Source organism: Salvelinus namaycush, unplaced genomic scaffold (genome assembly GCF_016432855.1).
Source record: "Salvelinus namaycush isolate Seneca unplaced genomic scaffold, SaNama_1.0 Scaffold308, whole genome shotgun sequence".
Classification (NCBI taxonomy): domain Eukaryota; kingdom Metazoa; phylum Chordata; class Actinopteri; order Salmoniformes; family Salmonidae; genus Salvelinus; species Salvelinus namaycush.
This window is the reverse complement of record NW_024059986.1, coordinates 201052-222410: the sequence shown is the minus strand read 5'-3', so window position 1 is coordinate 222410 and position 21359 is coordinate 201052. Positions and strand designations below refer to the sequence as shown.

The 21359-nt window shown below is 38.2% G+C and overlaps 1 protein-coding gene across 1 annotated transcript in view; it reads right to left on the bottom strand.

Moving 5' to 3' along the window:
- Positions 1-21359, bottom strand: part of LOC120039909 (gamma-aminobutyric acid type B receptor subunit 2-like) — a 153487-nt gene that overhangs the window by 1266 nt on the left and 130862 nt on the right. The window contains exons 13-17 of the mRNA XM_038985231.1: positions 17293-17403; positions 15626-15850; positions 15195-15377; positions 9315-9444; positions 1626-1743 (exon numbers count right to left, since the gene is read on the bottom strand). Of these exons, the coding sequence (XP_038841159.1) occupies positions 1626-1743; positions 9315-9444; positions 15195-15377; positions 15626-15850; positions 17293-17403 (767 nt within the window). The remainder of the gene's footprint in view (positions 1-1625; positions 1744-9314; positions 9445-15194; positions 15378-15625; positions 15851-17292; positions 17404-21359) is intronic.

The window sequence follows — 21359 nt, the reverse complement described above, 5'->3', positions numbered from 1 at the left end:
AAATAAATAAACATAAATATGGGTTATATTTACAATTGTGTTTGTTCTTCACTGGTTGCCCTTTTCTTGTGGCAACAGGTCACAAATCTTGCTGCTGTGATGGCACACTGGGATTTGACCCAGTAGATATTGGATTTGTTTTCAAATTCTTTGTGGGTCTTTGTAATCTGAGGGAAATATGTGTCTCTAATATGGGCATATATTTGGCAGGAGGTTAGGAAGTGCAGCTCAGTTCCACCTCATTTTGTGGGCAGTGTGCACATAGCCTGTCTTCTCTTGAGAGCCAGGTCTGCCTACGACGGCCTTTCTCAATAGCAAGGCTATGCTCACTGCGTCTGTACATAGTCAAAGCTTTCCTTAATTTTGGGTCAGTCACAGTGGTCAGGTATTCTGCCACTGTGTACTCTCTGTTTAGGGCCAAATAGCATTCTAGTTTGCACAGTTTTTTTGTTAATTCTTTCCAATGTGTGAAGTATTTTTATTTATTTTCTAATGATTTGGTTGGGTCTAATTGTGTTGCTGTCCTGGGGATCTGTGGGGTCTGTTTGTGTTTGAATATAGCCCCAGGACCAGCTTGCTTAGGGGACTCTTCTCCAGGTTCATCTCGCTGTAGGTGATGGCTTTGTTATGGAAGGTTTGGGAATCACCTCCCTCCCACCATGTGATCAAACATTCATGTGGTGTGGGAATAACTCCGTGTTCTTCCACTTCTTCTGTCTCCCCAGTCTATTTTCAACCCCTGCTGCTACTGCTGCTTCCAACCGTAGCCGTAAATCACTGGTTACATAAGCTCTGTGACTCTCTCATGGATCCTCCCTCTTGGTTCCTCTCTCTCCTTTTCATATCCTCTCTCTATCATGTCATTTCTGTCTCCCTGTCTCTATCCGTTTTCTGCTCTCTCTCTTCCGTGTCTTCTCTATCATGGTTCCCTTCTGTTCCTCTCATGTCCCCACTCACTCACTCACTCACTCACTCACTCACTCACTCACTCACTCACTCACTCACTCACTCATGTGTTCTCTCTATCCAGTCCCAGTTAGATGAACATAGGAGGAGGAGGAGGAGAGCTTGGAGGACAAGGGAGAAGAGGAGGCGGCAATGAAGTGCTCTCATGATGCTTTAAACTCTTTTTTTCCCTCTCTAATGAAGTCGACATGCCCCAGCCTGCTCATGAATAATAAGTGAAGGTAGCTCTTTATTTGTCAGCTGAGTGTGTTATGAGTGTTCTGGACCGCCACGTTTTAAGAGTAGGGACAACATGCAGTCAGCTGTGCTCTGCCGGTTATGTGTGTGTGTGTGTGTGTGTGTGTGTGTGTGTGTGTGTGTGTGTGTGTGTGTGTGTGTGTGTGTGTGTGTGTGTGTGTGTGTGTGTGTGTGTGTGTGTGTGTGTGTGTGTGTGTGTGTGTGTGATGGGGAGAGAGTGTGTGGGAGGGGGGGAGAGTGTGTGTAGATGATTGGGACGTTATATTGGTCCATCTTTTACAGAGCTGGTTGCCAGAGCAACCGCCATGCAGTGCTGGTGGTGGCAGCAATACATCTGATGTCTAGTCTGCAAAAAAAGACAACAGTAGGAGGAAAAAAGGAGGATGAAAAAGGAGGAGGGATACTTTTTGAGGAGAACTCACTGTTCAGGTGAGTTGATATCCTCCAGGGGACCTCTGTTTATTCTGGAAGGATCCATGGAGCCCCACTGGGCCTGAGGCTTCTGCTCAAGATGATTCTTCACTATCGATTTCTCCCCCTCTGCAGAGACACGGAGAGATGACACAGCAAACAGGATCAATCCCCATACAGGCTGTCACACCATATCACAAAATGACTCCCTGTTCTCTACAACACAGTAGGAACACCTGCACTTTCCATGGACTGACTAGGTGAATACAGGTGAAAGCCATGATCCCTTTTTGATGTCACTTGTTAAATCCACTTCAAATCAGTGTATATGGAAAGGAGGAGACAAGTTAAAGAATGATTTTTAAGCCTTGAGACAATTGAGACATGGATTGTGTACATGTGCCATTCAGAGGGTGAATAGGCAAGACAAAATATTTAAGTGTCTTTGAACGGGGTATGATAGTAGGTGCCAGGCACACCGGTTTGTGTGAAACCCAGCAGCGCTGCTGTTTCCCGTGTGTATCAAGAATGGTCCACCACCCAAAGGACATCCAGCCAACTTGACACAACTGTAGGAAGAATTGGGCCAGCATCCCTGTGGAACACTTTCGACACCTTGTAGCGTCCATGTCCTGACGAATTGAGGCTGTTCTGAGAGCAGAAACGGGGGAGCTGCACCTCAATATTAGGATGTTTTGTACACTCAGTGTAGTTCACTACCTTTGACCAGGACCCGATAGGATTCCAATAGAGCTCTGAGCAAAAGTAGTGCTCTATATAGGGAATAGTGTGCCATTGGTATGTCCCCTATGCCTTGTTCAGATCACAACACCTGAGAAGCTAAGGACACTGAAGAATGTACCACCATCAGTCATACTAATAATAATAGATAGCATTACATCATTACTGTGAAGATTCTAGGACCTTAATTTGTCTGTAACAGCATCAATGTCAGGCATTACATCACTGATACAGTATCTGTCCGGCATTACATCACTGATACAGTATCTGTCGGGCATTACATCACTGATACAGTATCTGTCGGGCATTACATCACTGATACAGTATCTGTCGGGTATTACATCACTGATACAGTATCTGTCGGGTATTACATCACTGATACAGTATCTGTCGGGTATTACATCACTGATACAGTATCTGTCGGGCATTACATCACTGATACAGTATCTGTCGGGCATTACATCACTGATACAGTATCTGTCGGGCATTACATCACTGATACAGTATCTGTCGGGCATTACATCACTGATACAGTATCTGTGGGGTATTACATCACTGATACAGTATCTGTCGGGTATTACATCACTGATACAGTATCTGTCGGGTATTACATCACTGATACAGTATCTGTCGGGTATTACATCACTGATACAGTATCTGTCGGGTATTACATCACTGATACAGTATCTGTCGGGTATTACATCACTGATACAGTATCTGTCGGGTATTACATCACTGATACAGTATCTGTCGGGTATTACATCACTGATACAGTATCTGTCGGGTATTACATCACTGATACAGTATCTGTCGGGTATTACATCACTGATACAGTATCTGTCGGGTATTACATCACTGATACAGTATCTGTCGGGCATTACATCACTGATACAGTATCTGTCGGGCATTACATCACTGATACAGTGTCTGTCGGGCATTACATCACTGATACAGTATCTGTCGGGCATTACATCACTGATACAGTATCTGTCGGGCATTACATCACTGATACAGTATCTGTCGGGCATTACATCACTGATACAGTATCTGTCGGGCATTACATCACTGATACAGTATCTGACGGGCATTACATCACTGATACAGTATCTGTCGGGCATTACATCACTGATACAGTATCTGTCGGGCATTACATCACTGATACAGTATCTGTCGGGCATTACATCACTGATACAGTATCTGTCGGGCATTACATCACTGATACAGTATCTGTCGGGTATTACATCACTGATACAGTATCTGTCGGGCATTACATCACTGATACAGTATCTGTCGGGCATTACATCACTGATACAGTATCTGTCGGGTATTACATCACTGATACAGTATCTGTCGGGCATTACATCACTGATACAGTATCTGTCGGGCATTACATCACTGATACAGTATCTGTCGGGCATTACATCACTGATACAGTATCTGTCGGGTATTACATCACTGATACAGTATCTGTCGGGCATTACATCACTGATACAGTATCTGTCGGGCATTACATCACTGATACAGTATGTCGGGCATTACATCACTGATACAGTATCTGTCGGGTATTACATCACTGATACAGTATCTGTCGGGTATTACATCACTGATACAGTATCTGTCGGGCATTACATCACTGATACAGTATCTGTCGGGTATTACATCACTGATACAGTATCTGTCGGGTATTACATCACTGATACAGTATCTGTCGGGCATTACATCACTGATACAGTATCTGTCGGGCATTACATCACTGATACAGTATCTGTCGGGCATTACATCACTGATACAGTATCTGTCGGGTATTACATCACTGATACAGTATCTGTCGGGTATTACATCACTGATACAGTATCTGTCGGGCATTACATCACTGATACAGTATCTGTCGGGCATTACATCACTGATACAGTATCTGTGGGGTATTACATCACTGATACAGTATCTGTCGGGTATTACATCACTGATACAGTATCTGTCGGGTATTACATCACTGATACAGTATCTGTCGGGTATTACATCACTGATACAGTATCTGTCGGGTATTACATCACTGATACAGTATCTGTCGGGCATTACATCACTGATACAGTATCTGTCGGGCATTACATCACTGATACAGTGTCTGTCGGGCATTACATCACTGATACAGTATCTGTCGGGCATTACATCACTGATACAGTATCTGTCGGGCATTACATCACTGATACAGTATCTGTCGGGCATTACATCACTGATACAGTATCTGTCGGGCATTACATCACTGATACAGTATCTGACGGGCATTACATCACTGATACAGTATCTGACGGGCATTACATCACTGATACAGTATCTGCCGGGCATTACATCACTGATACAGTATCTGTCGGGCATTACATCACTGATACAGTATCTGTCGGGCATTACATCACTGATACAGTATTTGTCGGGCATTACATCACTGATACAGTATCTGTCGGGCATTACATCACTGATACAGTATCTGTCGGGTATTACATCACTGATACAGTATCTGTCGGGTATTACATCACTGATACAGTATCTGTCGGGTATTACATCACTGATACAGTATCTGTCGGGCATTACATCACTGATACAGTATCTGTCGGGCATTACATCACTGATACAGTATCTGTCGGGCATTACATCACTGATACAGTATCTGTCGGGCATTACATCACTGATACAGTATCTGTCGGGCATTACATCACTGATACAGTGTCTGTCGGGCATTACATCACTGATACAGTGTCTGTCGGGTATTACATCACTGATACAGTATCTGTCGGGTATTACATCACTGATACAGTGTCTGTCGGGCATTACATCACTGATACAGTGTCTGTCGGGCATTACATCACTGATACAGTATCTGTCGGGCATTACATCACTGATACAGTATCTGTCGGGCATTACATCACTGATACAGTATCTGTCGGGCATTACATCACTGATACAGTATCTGTCGGGCATTACATCACTGATACAGTATCTGTCGGGCATTACATCACTGATACAGTATCTGTCGGGCATTACATCACTGATACAGTATCTGTCGGGCATTACATCACTGATACAGTGTCTGTCGGGCATTACATCACTGATACAGTATCTGTCGGGCATTACATCACTGATACAGTATCTGTCGGGCATTACATCACTGATACAGTATCTGTCGGGCATTACATCACTGATACAGTATCTGTCGGGTATTACATCACTGATACAGTGTCTGCATTACATCACTGATACAGTATCTGTCGGGCATTACATCACTGATACAGTATCTGTGGGGTATTACATCACTGATACAGTATCTGTCGGGCATTACATCACTGATACAGTATCTGTCGGGCATTACATCACTGATACAGTATCTGTCGGGTATTACATCACTGATACAGTGTCGGGCATTACATCACTGATACAGTATCTGTCAGGCATTACTTTAAAGGCAGCAGCTAACAAAGACAACACTTCTGTTCTGTGTGTTCAACACATGCTAAATGGAGCTCTGCTGGTAGCACAATCAGAGAGGCTTCATGGAGGGAGACACAGAGAGAGGGAAAGAGAGATGAACAGATATATAGAGAAAGAAAGTGAGACAGCCAGATGGAGAGAGTCAGAGGCGAGAGAGAGAGAGAGAGAAAGCGAGTGAGAGAGGGACTGCTGTGCTTCTTGATGTTGTGGAAAATATTTTAGTCCAGGGGGGAAACAGCCTGACAGGATTCTGGTGTTGGCCTCTCGTCACCGTGGGAGACAGACGGTGAGTGTGAACACAGTTGTTATCAAAGTAAACAGCCTTATCAGTGTTTCAAACACCACCTGGAGAGCCCCGAAATGATCCCCTTTTGTGTCCATTTGTTCCTCTCCAGTTGACCCAGATCTTCACCTCTTAGCATAACATTGACCTGATTGGACGATCACACTGTGGCATTGTGTATCCTAAATGTGCATCTGAAGAGGAGGATACAGGAGCGCATGTCTAAACATAGCATAATGGATTCATATGGATTGGATTGCGGCGGTAAATTATTTATTAATGTGAGCAATTCACGGAATAATCCTATTTGGAAATGAATAATATATAAACCCACCTCTGAAAACAATGTTGGTGGGATGGTGTCAAAAGAGCAATTTACTGTAACAGGTCACTATCTCTTGTGCCCTGAGAGATAACCTCACAGTAATATTAATGTCTTCTGAACTCTGTAACTACTCTCCAGATCCTTTACGGCACCCATATTAGGTTCCTCAATTGTCTTATGAAACTCTCAAACTTGTCAACTGACTGCTAACAACTGTAGGAGTTGAGGACTACGTATTTGAACTGGCCTGACAACTGAGGCAATTCCTAATATGAATTCCGTGGTCAGTCAACCCCACCGCTCTACCTTCAAGTCCAAACCATGTGCTAATGAATATTCATGCACTATGGAGAGTGTTCTTTGTACTTGGTTGTGATTGTAATCACTGTTGACACTGTTGTACTCTTATAACAGCCACTCATTCACAGCCCAAATGCATTTAGTCCAGCCAGTCTCATGAATACTGACAGCCCAAATGCATTTAGTCCAGCCAGTCTCACGAATACTGATGGCTGAGGTAGAGATATGGACGTGGTGGTGTTCTCTACGACGTGGCTGAATCCTCATGGTGAATATAATGACCCATTTATATTTCTCTATATGTCTGTCTGTCAGTCTAAATGCTGAACAGAAGCTTATCATTGAGCAATCGACAAACTTCGGTTCACAGTACTGTAGTCCTGAACTACGAGAGAGGTGCTACGGTGTAGTCTTTGGCCTGCTTTGCTAACTACCTCTCTCAAAGAGTGCAGTGTATAAAGTCAGAACATCTGCTGTCTCAGCCACTGCCTGTCACCAAGGGTGTACCCCAAGGCAAGGGTGTACCCCAAGGCTCGATACTAGGCCCCACTCTCTACTTAATCTACATCAACAACATAGCTCAGGCAGTAGGAAGCTCTCATCCATTTATATACAGATGATACAGTCTTATACTCAGCTGGCCCCTCCCCGGATTTTGTGTTTAACGCTCTACAAAAAGCTTTCTTAGTGTCCAACAAGCTTTCTCTGCCCTTAACCTTGGTTTGGTAAGAAGAATGCCCCTCTCCCCACAGGTGTGATTACTACCTCTGAGGAATTAGAGCTTGAGATGGTACTTGGGAGTATGGCTAGACGGAGCACTGTCCTTCTCTCAGCACATATCAAAGCTGCAGGCTAAAGTTAAATCTAGACTTGGTTTCCACTATCGTAATCACTCCTCTTTCACCCCAGATGCCAAACTAACTCTGATTCAGATGACCATCCTACCCATGCTAGATTACGGAGAGGTAATTTATAGATCGGCAGCTAAGGGTATAGCCCGCCCAATTTACCTACCTCACCCCCCATACTGCTTTTATTTATTTACTTTTCTGCTCTTTTGCACACCAGTATCTCTACTTGCACATGATCATCTGATGATTTATCACTCCAGTGTTAATCTGCTAAATTGTAATTATTCGATTTATTGCCTACCTCCTCATGCCTTTTGCACACATTGTATATAGATTCTCTTTTTTATCTACCATGTTATTGACTTGTTTATTGTTTACTCCATGTGTAACTCTGTGTTGTTGTCTGTTCACACTGCTATGCTTTATCTTGGCCAGGTCGCAGTTGCAAATGAGAACTTGTTCTCAACTAGCCTACCTGGTTAAATAAAGGTGAAATAAAAATAAAAATAAAAAGGGTGCTCTCGAGCGGCTAAATGGTCTTTACCATTCTGCCATCAAATTTGCCACCAATGCTCCTTGTTGGACACATCACTGCACTCTATACTCCTCTGTAAACTGGTCATTTCTGTGTACCCGGCGCGAGACCCACTGGTTGATGCTTATTTATAAAACCCTCTTAGGCCTCACTCCCCCCTATCTGAGATACCTACTACAGCCCTCATCCTCCACATACAACACCTGTTCTGCCAGTTACATTCTGTTAAAGGTCCCCAAAGCACACACATCCCTGGGTCGCTCGCTTTTTCAGTTCGCTGCAGCTAGCAACTGGAACGAGCTACAACAAACACTCAAACTGGACAGTTTTATCTTAATCTCTTCATTCAAAGACTCAATCATGGACACTCTTACTGACAGTTGTGGCTACTTTGCGTGATGTATTGTTGTCTCTGCCTTCTTGCCCTTTGTGCTGTTGTCTGTGCCCAATAATGTTTGTACCCTGTTTTGTGCTGCTGCCATGTTGTGTTGCTACCATGTTGTTGTCATGTTGTGTTGCTACCATGCTGTGTTGTCATGTGTTGCTACCATGATGTTGTCATGTTGTGTTGCTACCATGCTGTGTTGTCATGTGTTGCTACCATGTTGTTGTCATGTTGTGTTGCTACCATGCTGTGTTGTCATGTGTTGCTACCATGATGTTGTCATGTTGTGTTGCTACCATGCTGTGTTGTCATGTGTTGCTACCATGCTATGTTGTTGTCTTAGGTCTCTCTTTATGTTGTGTTGTCTCTCTTGTCGTGATGTGTGTTTTCTCCTATATTTTGATATAATTTTTATTTTTAATCCCAGCCCCCGTCCCCGCAGGAGGCCTTTTGCCTTTTGGTAGGCCGTCATTGTAAATAAGAATTTGTTCTTAACTGACTTGCCTAGTTAAATAAAAAATAAATAGTTGTCATGACGATAGTAGTATTGTATCATAATTAGCAGACAAGAAACTGGAGGAACAATTAAACGCTTGCTGTTCCCTATCTATGAGGTGAGCACAGCTCTTTTACCTTGGACAGATGAGTACAACTCTTCAGAGAGAATCATGTGCAGACAGTGGGTGCAGCAGCAGCAGTCCATGCTGACAGAGGTGTGTCTGTCTGTTCAAATGAGTGAGGAATATGTGGGAGGTGATGCTGTAGAAGTGTGAACAAAAGCAGCAGTGGTCAGTCACCTTTGCCGTCTGTGAAGTTGCGTATGCTGAGGATGTTGTTGACGTCTCCGTAGTGGTTCTGCTTGATGTACGGGGTCTTCTCTGGGGTGTCCTGCAGCTGCATGGTCACCTCCTCCAGTTCCTTATCCAACTGCACAGAGAACATTTTGTTTATGGGGTTAAAATAGTGTTTAAGATGTTAACCTAACGTTTAAGATGTTAAAATAGTGTTTAAGATGTTAACATAACGTTTAAGATGTTAAAATTGTGTTTAAGATGTTAAAATTGTGTTTAAGATGTTAACATAATGTTTAAGATGTTAACATAATGTTTAAGATGTTAACATAATGTTTAAGATGTTAACATAATGTTTAAGATGTTAACATAATGTTTAAGATATTAACATAATGTTTAAGATGTTAAGATAATGTTTAAGATGTGAACATAATGTTTAAGATGTAGACATAATGTTTAAGATGTTAACATAATGTTTAAGATGTTAAAATTGTGTTTAAAATGTAGACATAATGTTTAAGATGTTAACATAATGTTTAAGATGTGAACATAATGTTTAAGATGTTAACATAATGTTTAAGATGTTAAATTTGTGTTTAAGATGTTAACATAATGTTTAAGATGTTAACATAATGTTTAAGATGTTAAAATAGTGTTTAAGATGTTAACATAATGTTTAAGATGTTAACATAATGTTTAAGATGTTAACATAACGTTTAAGATGTAAACATAATGTTTAAGATGTGAACATAATGTTTAAGATGTAGACATAATGTTTAAGATGTTAAAATAGTGTTTAAGATGTTAACATAATGTTTAAGATGTGAACATAATGTTTAAGATGTTAACATAATGTTTAAGATGTTAAAATAGTGTTTAAGATGTTAACATAACGTTTAAGATGTTAAAATTGTGTTTAAGATGTTAACATAATGTTTAAGATGTTAACATAATGTTTAAGATGTTAACATAATGTTTAAGATGTTAACATAACGTTTAAGATGTTAACATAACGTTAAAGATGTGAACATAATGTTTAAGATGTTAACATAATGTTTAAGATGTAAAAATAATGTTTAAGATGTAGACATAATGTTTAAGATGTTAAATTTGTGTTTAAGATGTTAACATAATGTTTAAGATGTTAACATAATGTTTAAGATGTTAAATTTGTGTTTAAGATGTTAACATAATGTTTAAGATGTTAACATAATGTTTAAGATGTTAACATAATGTTTAAGATGTAAAAATAATGTTTAAGATGTAGACATAATGTTTAAGATGTTACATTTGTGTTTAAGATGTTAACATAATGTTTAAGATGTTAACATAATGTTTAAGATGTGAACATAATGTTTAAGATGTTAACATAATGTTTAAGATGTTAACATAATGTTTAAGATGTTAACATAATGTTTAAGATGTTAACATAATGTTTAAGATGTGAACATAATGTTTAAGATGTGAACATAATGTTTAAGATGTGAACATAATGTTTAAGATGTGAACATAATGTTTAAGATGTTAAAATAGTGTTTAAGATGTTAAAATAGTGTTTAAGATGTTAACATAACGTTTAAGATGTTAAAATTGTGTTTAAGATGTTAACATAATGTTTAAGATGTTAACATAATGTTTAAGATGTTAACATAATGTTTAAGATGTTAAAATAGTGTTTAAGATGTTAACATAATGTTTAAGATGTTAACATAACGTTTAAGATGTTAACATAATGTTTAAGATGTTAACATAATGTTTAAGATGTTAACATAATGTTTAAGATGTAAAAATAATGTTTAAGATGTAGACATAATGTTTAAGATGTTAAATTTGTGTTTAAGATGTTAACATAATGTTTAAGATGTTAACATAATGTTTAAGATGTTAACATAATGTTTAAGATGTTAACATAATGTTTAAGATGTTAACATAATGTTTAAGATGTAAAAATAATGTTTAAGATGTAAAAATAATGTTTAAGATGTAGACATAATGTTTAAGATGTTAAATTTGTGTTTAAGATGTTAACATAATGTTTAAGATGTTAACATAATGTTTAAGATGTTAACATAATGTTTAAGATGTAAAAATAATGTTTAAGATGTAGACATAATGTTTAAGATGTTAACATAATGTTTAAGATGTTAAAATTGTGTTTAAAATGTAGACATAATGTTTAAGATGTTAACATAATGTTTAAGATGTGAACATAATGTTTAAGATGTTAACATAATGTTTAAGATGTTAAATTTGTGTTTAAGATGTTAACATAATGTTTAAGATGTTAAAATAGTGTTTAAGATGTTAACATAATGTTTAAGATGTTAACATAATGTTTAAGATGTTAACATAACGTTTAAGATGTAAACATAATGTTTAAGATGTGAACATAATGTTTAAGATGTAGACATAATGTTTAAGATGTTAACATAATGTTTAAGATGTTAAAATAGTGTTTAAGATGTTAACATAATGTTTAAGATGTTAACATAACGTTTAAGATGTTAACATAATGTTTAAGATGTTAACATAATGTTTAAGATGTTAACATAATGTTTAAGATGTTAACATAATGTTTAAGATGTTAAAATAGTGTTTAAGATGTTAACATAATGTTTAAGATGTTAAAATAGTGTTTAAGATGTTAACATAATGTTTAAGATGTTAACATAATGTTTAAGATGTTAAAATTGTGTTTAAGATGTTAAAATTGTGTTTAAGATGTTAACATAATGTTTAAGATGTTAACATAATGTTTAAGATGTTAACATAATGTTTAAGATGTTAAAATAGGGTTTAAGATGTTAACATAACGTTTAAGATGTTAAAATTGTGTTTAAGATGTTAACATAATGTTTAAGATGTTAACATAAAGTTTAAGATGTTAACATAATGTTTAAGATGTTAACATAATGTTTAAGATGTTAAAATAGTGTTTAAGATGTTAACATAATGTTTAAGATGTTAACATAATGTTTAAGATGTTAACATAATGTTTAAGATGTTAACATAATGTTTAAGATGTAAAAATAATGTTTAAGATGTAGACATAATGTTTAAGATGTTAAATTTGTGTTTAAGATGTTAACAATGTTTAAGATGTTAACATAATGTTTAAGATGTTAACATAATGTTTAAGATGTTAACATAATGTTTAAGATGTGAACATAATGTTTAAGATGTGAACATAATGTTTAAGATGTGAACATAATGTTTAAGATGTTAACAATGTTTAAGATGTTAACATAATGTTTAAGATGTTAACATAATGTTTAAGATGTTAAAATAGTGTTTAAGATGTTAACATAACGTTTAAGATGTTAAAATTGTGTTTAAGATGTTAACATAATGTTTAAGATGTTAACATAATGTTTAAGATGTTAACATAATGTTTAAGATGTTAACATAATGTTTAAGATGTTAAAATAGTGTTTAAGATGTTAACATAATGTTTAAGATGTGAACATAATGTTTAAGATGTTAACATAATGTTTAAGATGTTAAAATAGTGTTTAAGATGTTAACATAACGTTTAAGATGTTAAAATTGTGTTTAAGATGTTAACATAATGTTTAAGATGTTAACATAATGTTTAAGATGTTAACATAATGTTTAAGATGTTAACATAATGTTTAAGATGTTAACATAACGTTTAAGATGTTAACATAACGTTAAAGATGTTAACATAATGTTTAAGATGTTAACATAATGTTTAAGATGTAAAAATAATGTTTAAGATGTAGACATAATGTTTAAGATGTTAAATTTGTGTTTAAGATGTTAACATAATGTTTAAGATGTTAACATAATGTTTAAGATGTTAAATTTGTGTTTAAGATGTTAACATAATGTTTAAGATGTTAACATAATGTTTAAGATGTGAACATAATGTTTAAGATGTTAACATAATGTTTAAGATGTGAACATAATGTTTAAGATGTGAACATAATGTTTAAGATGTGAACATAATGTTTAAGATGTTAAAATAGTGTTTAAGATGTTAACATAACGTTTAAGATGTTAAAATTGTGTTTAAGATGTTAACATAATGTTTAAGATGTTAACATAATGTTTAAGATGTTAACATAATGTTTAAGATGTTAAAATAGTGTTTAAGATGTTAACATAATGTTTAAGATGTTAACATAACGTTTAAGATGTTAACATAATGTTTAAGATGTTAACATAATGTTTAAGATGTAAAAAATAATGTTTAAGATGTAGACATAATGTTTAAGATGTTAAATTTGTGTTTAAGATGTTAACATAATGTTTAAGATGTTAACATAATGTTTAAGATGTTAACATAATGTTTAAGATGTTAACATAATGTTTAAGATGTAAAAATAATGTTTAAGATGTAAAAATAATGTTTAAGATGTAGACATAATGTTTAAGATGTTAAATTTGTGTTTAAGATGTTAACATAATGTTTAAGATGTTAACATAATGTTTAAGATGTTAACATAATGTTTAAGATGTAGACATAATGTTTAAGATGTTAAATTTGTGTTTAAGATGTTAAATTTGTGTTTAAGATGTTAACATAATGTTTAAGATGTTAACATAATGTTTAAGATGTTAACATAATGTTTAAGATGTTAACATAATGTTTAAGATGTAAAAATAATGTTTAAGATGTAGACATAATGTTTAAGATGTAGACATTGTGTTTAAGATGTTAAATTTGTGTTTAAGATGTTAACATAATGTTTAAGATGTTAACATAATGTTTAAGATGTTAACATAATGTTTAAGATGTGAACATAATGTTTAAGATGTGAACATAATGTTTAAGATGTGAACATAATGTTTAAGATGTGAACATAATGTTTAAGATGTGAACATAATGTTTAAGATGTGAACATAATGTTTAAGATGTGAACATAATGTTTAAGATGTTAACATAATGTTTAAGATGTTAACATAATGTTTAAGATGTTAACATAATGTTTAAGATGTTAACATAATGTTTAAGATGTTAACATAATGTTTAAGATGTTAACATAATGTTTAAGATGTTACATTTGTGTTTAAGATGTTAACATAATGTTTAAGAGGTTAAAATAGTTTTAAACTTTGGGAGTAATGATTAATAAATGTTGAACAAATGGTTTGTAAATGCCTTAAATGCCTTATAAATGGTTTATTATGGACCCTTAAAACAAAGTGTTACTCATTGTTAAAATATAGTTAAATAGTGATGCAAGGACAGATAAGGGTTGCCTACTGAAATTTATTGATTTTGATCAGAAAGAAACCTTTTCTATTCAACTCCATTGTACTTCAAGAGTGGCGTTAGGAACGACTACAAGGGCAATGGCTACTCTTGCACCCGAGAAGAGAATAGATACAGTGAAATGCATGACAGAAAGATTTCTAGAAAAGCCTACATGATTGGCACAAGATTTCTCATGTCATTCAACGTCAAAGACATAAAACATCATATGTTCTATAAATGAAAGTAGAAAGTACGATACACTTTATCAGGATGGTGCTACTGGCAGACAGGACCTATTAGAGACACTTTATAGAGTGACAGGATGGTGCTACTGGCAGACAGGACCTATTAGAGACACTTTATAGAGTGACAGGATGGTGCTACTGGCAGACAGGACCTATTAGAGACAAGGCAAGCTCTGAGGACACTGTCATTGCTGTTATGTCACGCAAACGTAAGACTCATATATGAAGAATACCATACTTTAGATAAATACAAAAAACAGGGTGTCTCTCTGGTCACATCAATAGGGCCATGAGCTTTTCCTGACTGTGAAATTGAGAGAAAACTCTGGGGACTAAATGTAGGTAACAGGACTGGTGTGGTCGGGAGAGACTCCCTAAGTGGTGATGACATGACATAAGGCAGCATTACGATGACGTCACCTCTGTTATCTTCATGCGGAGGCGGTGGTTGTCGGTCTGCAGGCCGTCCAGTCTGGACGTGTTGGCCTGGTTCACACTGGTCACTGACGTGGACGTCTTGGAGTCCTCTTTCTTCTGGTTCGTATTGAACTTTAACCTCCGGTTCTGAGTAGCTGCGTCTGGATTGGTCCTCATCGTGATGAACTGCAAGTTGTCATAATAAAGGGCAGTGGCTTAGAATGACAGGTTAAGGTGTCACATCACATTCCTCTGATGTCATGTTATGCTTACTCATATTGGAATGTTTAAAAACAAGGGAAAGTATTTCATACAATCAGCAACATGATCATTTCTGAGATCCTCTTAGAGTGCATGAATCCAGTTGGTTGAGCAGTTTCATGCCCCTTGGCTGGACAGGAAGGGGACAGTATACCATTTCCTGTGTTCTTTACCTTTGGCACAAACACCAGACAGAGAGTGATCGTGCTGCAGAAGATGATGACCAGAGCCACGATGCAGAACTGCACATTGGGCTGGTCTCGCGTGAGGAAGGACACGGCCGCCCCGATGATACACATGATGCCCACGTTGTACACACTCATCCCGATGTACTTGCTGTCATTCAGGGCCGGGATGCTCACATTCCTCGTCTCCCAAGCCAGGAAGCACCCAAACAACTGGAGGAGAGGGGAGAGGATAGAAGAGAGGAGGGAGAGAAGGGGAAGGATAAGAAGGGAAGAGGAGGAGAGAGAGAAGACAGGAGAGAGAGGGGAAAGGAGAGGAGAGAGGAGGGGAGGGGAGGGGGACAGGAGAGTAGAGGAGAGAAAGAATGAAAGATTAACAGGGATGTATAGGCCTATTTATGTTCAGTACATACTGTAGCTGTTGTGATATAGAGATGTACATTATGTACATTTGCACAAATATATGAATTATACCATCTAATGTGACCTACATAGCAGACAGCAGCATTGATGTAAACTTGAAAAGCCTTTTGATTTTGTGGTCATAAATGGTTTATTTTCTGAGAGTGTTTTTGTGTTCTTCACAGAACACTGCATGGAATATTCTAGAACAGAACCCCAGTGTGTCTCAACATTAGCATCACATGAGCATTCGTCACATGATCACACCTTGGGATAGGTTGTGTGTGTGTGTGTGTGTGTGTGTGTGTGTGTGTGTGTGTGTGTGTGTGTGTGTGTGTGTGTGTGTGTGTGTGTGTGTGTGTGTGTGTGTGTGTGTGTGTGTGTGTGTGTGTGTGTGTGTGCCATAGGATAGATGATGACTCAATCCTCAGATGCTGCTCCTACTGTTGTCATGTCCCAGTTTTGTCTCAGACACAACTACTCTGAAGTTTGTCACGCCATGTATCTCACTTTCTGTTTCCTCTCTCTCTCTTTCTCTCTCATGGCTATAAGTGGACTGAAAGGCTGAATTATTTACAGTCTGGACTAGTTAAGTTAAGGTGTTCAAACACACCAGCCGAGGGGAAGCGGAACATTTTCAAATATGTCACATTTCATTTAGAAACCTTAGGCTTCTGGAGGGGTTCGGTTAACTACGTCACTGGGAGCTCTGCTTGGAGGCACACACACACACACACGCACACGCACACACACACACACAATGAACCTAGTTACTACTCAATGGGACCACTCTTATATGGTTGGGGAGATAACAGTGATCAAAGTATTTTGTGTTTCCTTTGATATTTCTCTTTCTCACAGTGGAAGGTTCTCTTCAGTGAAGGACAAGTCTATTGTGGGTAACTCATCACTGAACCGATGGCAGGTCATGTGCTATTTCTCTCTGTATAGTAGGGTATGAGTCATATCCCAGTATTCAGACAGAACAATAGAATGTGCTCTATGCCTGATGAAATCGACATCTAACAACCACAGATATGATTACCATATGTGTGCTTTGTGTGTGGCAGAAAACTTGCTATTGAACTCTCCATCATGACACAATGACCATGGTATACACATGCTAGACGGTGTTCAGATAACAGCCACCACCTCTTCCTTTCCTGCAGCTCAGAGACTACCTCCCTAACCATGACTAGGTCCTTGAGGTGACGGACACACACACACACACACCAATCTCTCTCTTTACTCACCATAAGCAGGCCCTTGTATGCGTAAACGATCCCCAGCCAAATGGTCATGTGTGTGTTCTCACAGTGTTCCAGGAAGGGCCGGATGGCTATGTCCCGCCCCTGGGGGTCCGCCTGTAGGGACACAGAGAGAGAGAGAAAAGGTCAACCAGTGAAGAACAAACACCATTGTAAATACAACCCATATTTATGCTTATTTATTTTCCTTTTGTACTTTAACCATTTGTACATCGTTACAATACTTTATAGATACATAATATGACATTTGTAATGTCTTTATTCTTTTGGAACTTCTGTGAGTGTAACGTTTACTGTTCATTTTTATTGTTTATTTCACTTTTGTATATTATCTACTTCACTTGCTTTGGCAATGTTAACATATGTTTCCCATGCCAATAAAGCCCCTTGAAATTAATTGAATTGAGAGAAGAGAAGGGCTGGTCAGTGGTGGACACATGCATGTCAAAAACAACAACAACAATACCAACAACAACAGCCTAAGCAAAAATATTTTCAACTACAATCAAATTCTGAACAGTACTTCTTCCAAAAAGTACAAGTTAGACAGTGTCACACATATACACAGCAACTACAGTTGATTATGATCTTATGTGACATACAATACCAGTAAAACGTTTGGACACACCTACTCAGTCAAGGGTTTTCCTTCATTTTTACTATTTTCTACATTGTAGAATAATAGTGAAGACATCAACACTATGAAATAACACATATGGAATCATGCAGTAACCATTTTTTTTTTTAAACAAATCAAAATATATTTTTTATTTGAGATTCTTCAATAGTAGCCACCCTTTGCCTTGATGACAGCTTTGGACACTATTTGGCATTCTCTCAACCAGCTTCATGAGGAATGCATTTCCAACAGTCTTGTTGCTGAGCACGGATGCGCTGAGCACGGATGCTTTTCCTTCACTCTGCTGTCCAACTCATCCTAAACCATCTCAATTGGTTTGAGGTCGGGTGATTGTGGAGGCCAGGTCATCTGATGCAGCACTCCATCAATCTCCCTCTTGGTAAAATAGCCCTTACACAGCCTGGAGGTGTGTTTTGGGTAATTGTCCTGTTGAAAAACAAATGATAGTCCCACTAAGGGCAAACCAGATGGGATGGCGTATCGCTGCAGAATGCTGTGATAGCCATGCTGGTTAAGTGTGCCTTGAATTCTAAATAAATCACAGACAGTGTCACCAGCAAAGCACCCCCACACCATCACAACCCCTCCTCTATGGTGGGAACCACACATGCGGAGATCATCCGTTCACCTACTCTGCGTCTCACAAAGACACAGCGGTTGGAACCAAAAATGTCAAATTTGGACTCATCAGAAAAAAGGAAAGATTTCCACCGGTCTAATGTCCATTGCTCGTGTTTCTTGGCCCAAGCAAGTCCCTTCTTATTATTGGTGTCCTTTAGGAGTGGTTTCTTTGCAACAATTCGACCATGAAAGCCTGATTCACGCAGTCTCCTCTGAACAGTTGATGTTGAGATGTATCTGTTACTTGAACTCTGTGAAGCATTTATGTGGGCTGCAATCTGAGGTTGCATTTCATTGCTGATTTCTGAGGCTGGTAACTCTAATGAACTTATCCTGCAGCAGAGGTAACTGTGGGTCTTCCTTTGCTGTGGTGGTCCTCATGAGACCAGTTTCATCATAGTGCTTGATGGTTTTTACGACAGCCCATGAAGAAACGTTCAAAGTTCTTGAAATGTTCCGGATTGACTGACCTTCATGTCTTAAAGTAATAATGGACTGTCGTTTCTCTTTGCTTATTTGAGCTGTTCTTGCCATAATATGGACTTGGTCTTTTACCAAATAGCGCTATCTTCTGTTATACCAAACCTACTTTGTCACAACAATATGAATAAAATTATTAAATTACAAGCCTAGTTGATTTAGCCACCAAAAAAGGATGCAACCTTCTCGCCAGCATTTGGCTGAGATAATGAGTGGGCTGGACATGCCGACAGAAGAGTTCAGATTGGTCTGCCATATAGCTGCTTCTTTCTATTTGAGCTGGTCAGTAAGTGGAGGTAATCCTGACTTTTTAAAAAGTGTATTGCGTAGTAGAACTGCATAAGTGTTGCTCTCCACTTTCTGGACGACCGAGTTTTGAAATCAGTAGAATTAGAGTATGATAGCTAAGGAGATGGAGAAAACACCTGTGTCTGGATTTCATCTTCAAACTAAGGGCAACCGTGGCATCTGTGACAGGGAGAAGCGTCCATCCATAATGTATACGGGTAAGATAGTCTAGTTAGCTATATTTTCAGATATTACACGTTTCTAATTTTGACAGAAAGTCGTTTTCATTTGAAGTTAGTGTACTTTTAGCTGGTTCGCTAGCTAACGTTACGTGTATGATGTTATTATTCATACCTCAGAGCCATTTGTTTGCTAGTTATAGCCTGTTAGCGAGCTAACATTGAACCTGGTTGGTTAGCTACCTGCAGATTCATGCAGTGTAGTAACGTCATGAGTTGGGATTTTGGTTAATTGATAACCTAGCTAGCTAGCTACATGTCTTAACAAAATACTCCACTATGCAAGTAACCATTTCAATAGAATGTCACTACGACAACTGTTGATAGACATAGCTGGTAAATTCGCTCTGGCTATCTACTCCGATTTCAGAGCACTCTCATCTGAGTGTGCCAGAGCGCAGAATAACTGACGAATTTACGAACGCTCAACCCCCGTTGAATATTTTGTATTTTTTTATTTCATCTTTATTTAACCAGGTAGGCCAGTTGAGAACAAGTTCTCATTTACAACTGCGACCTGGCCAAGATAAAGCAAAGCAGTGCGACACAAACAACAACACAGAGTTACACATGGAATAAACAAACATACAGCCAATAATACAATAGAAAAAGTCATATACAGTGTGTGCAAATGAGGTAGGATAAGGGAGGTAAGGCAATAAATAGGCCATAGTGGCGAAATAATTACAATATAGCAATTAAACACTGGAGTGATAGATGTGTAGAAGATGAGTGTGCAAGTAGAGATACTGGGTAAAGGAGCAAAATAAATCAAATAACAGTATGGGGAAGAGGTAGTTGGATAGGCTATTTACAGATGGGCTATGTACAGGTGCAGTGATCTGTGAGCTGCTCTGACAGCTGGTGCTTAAAGTTAGTGAGGGAGATATGAGTCTCCAGCTTCAGGGATTTTTGCAGTTCATTCCAGTCATTGGCAGCAGAGAACTGGAAGGAAAGGCGGCCAAAGAGGAGTTGGCTTTGGGGGTGACCAGTGAAATATACCTGCTGGAGCGCCTGCTACGGGTGGGTGCTGCTATGGTGACCAGTGAGCTGAGATAAGGCGGGGCTTTACCTAGCAAAGACTTATAGATGACCTGGAACCAGTGGGTTTGGCGACGAATATGAAGCGAGGGCCAGCCATCGAGAGCATACAGGTCGCAGTAGTGGGTAGTATATGGGGCTTTGGTGACAAAATGGATGGCACTGTGATAGACTGCATCCAATTTGCTGAGTAGAGTGTTGGAGGCTATTTTGTAACTGACATCGCCGAAGTCAAGGATCGGTAGGATAGTCAGTTTTACAAGGGTATGTTTGGCAGCATGAGTGAAGGATGCTTTGTTGCGAAATAGGAAGCCGATTCTAGATTTCATTTTTGGAATGGAGATGCTTAATGTGAGTTTGGAAGGAGATTTTACAGTCTATCCAGGTATTTGTAGTTGTCCACATATTCTAAGTCAGAACCATCCAGAATAGTGATGCTGGACGGGCGGGCGGGCAGGTGTGGGCAGCGATCGGTTGAAGAGCATGTATTTAGTTTTACTTGCATTTAAGAGCAGTTGGAAGTCACGGAAGGAGTGTTGTATGGTATTGAAGCTCCTCTGGAGGTTAGTTAACACAGTGTCCAAAGAAGGGCCAGAAGTATACAGAATGGTGTCGTCTGCGTAGAGGTGGATCAGTGAATCAACCAGCTGCAAGAGCAACGTCATTGATGTATACAGAGAAAAGAGTCAGCCCGAGAATTGAACCCTGTGGCACCCCCATAGAGACTGCCAGAGGTCCAGACA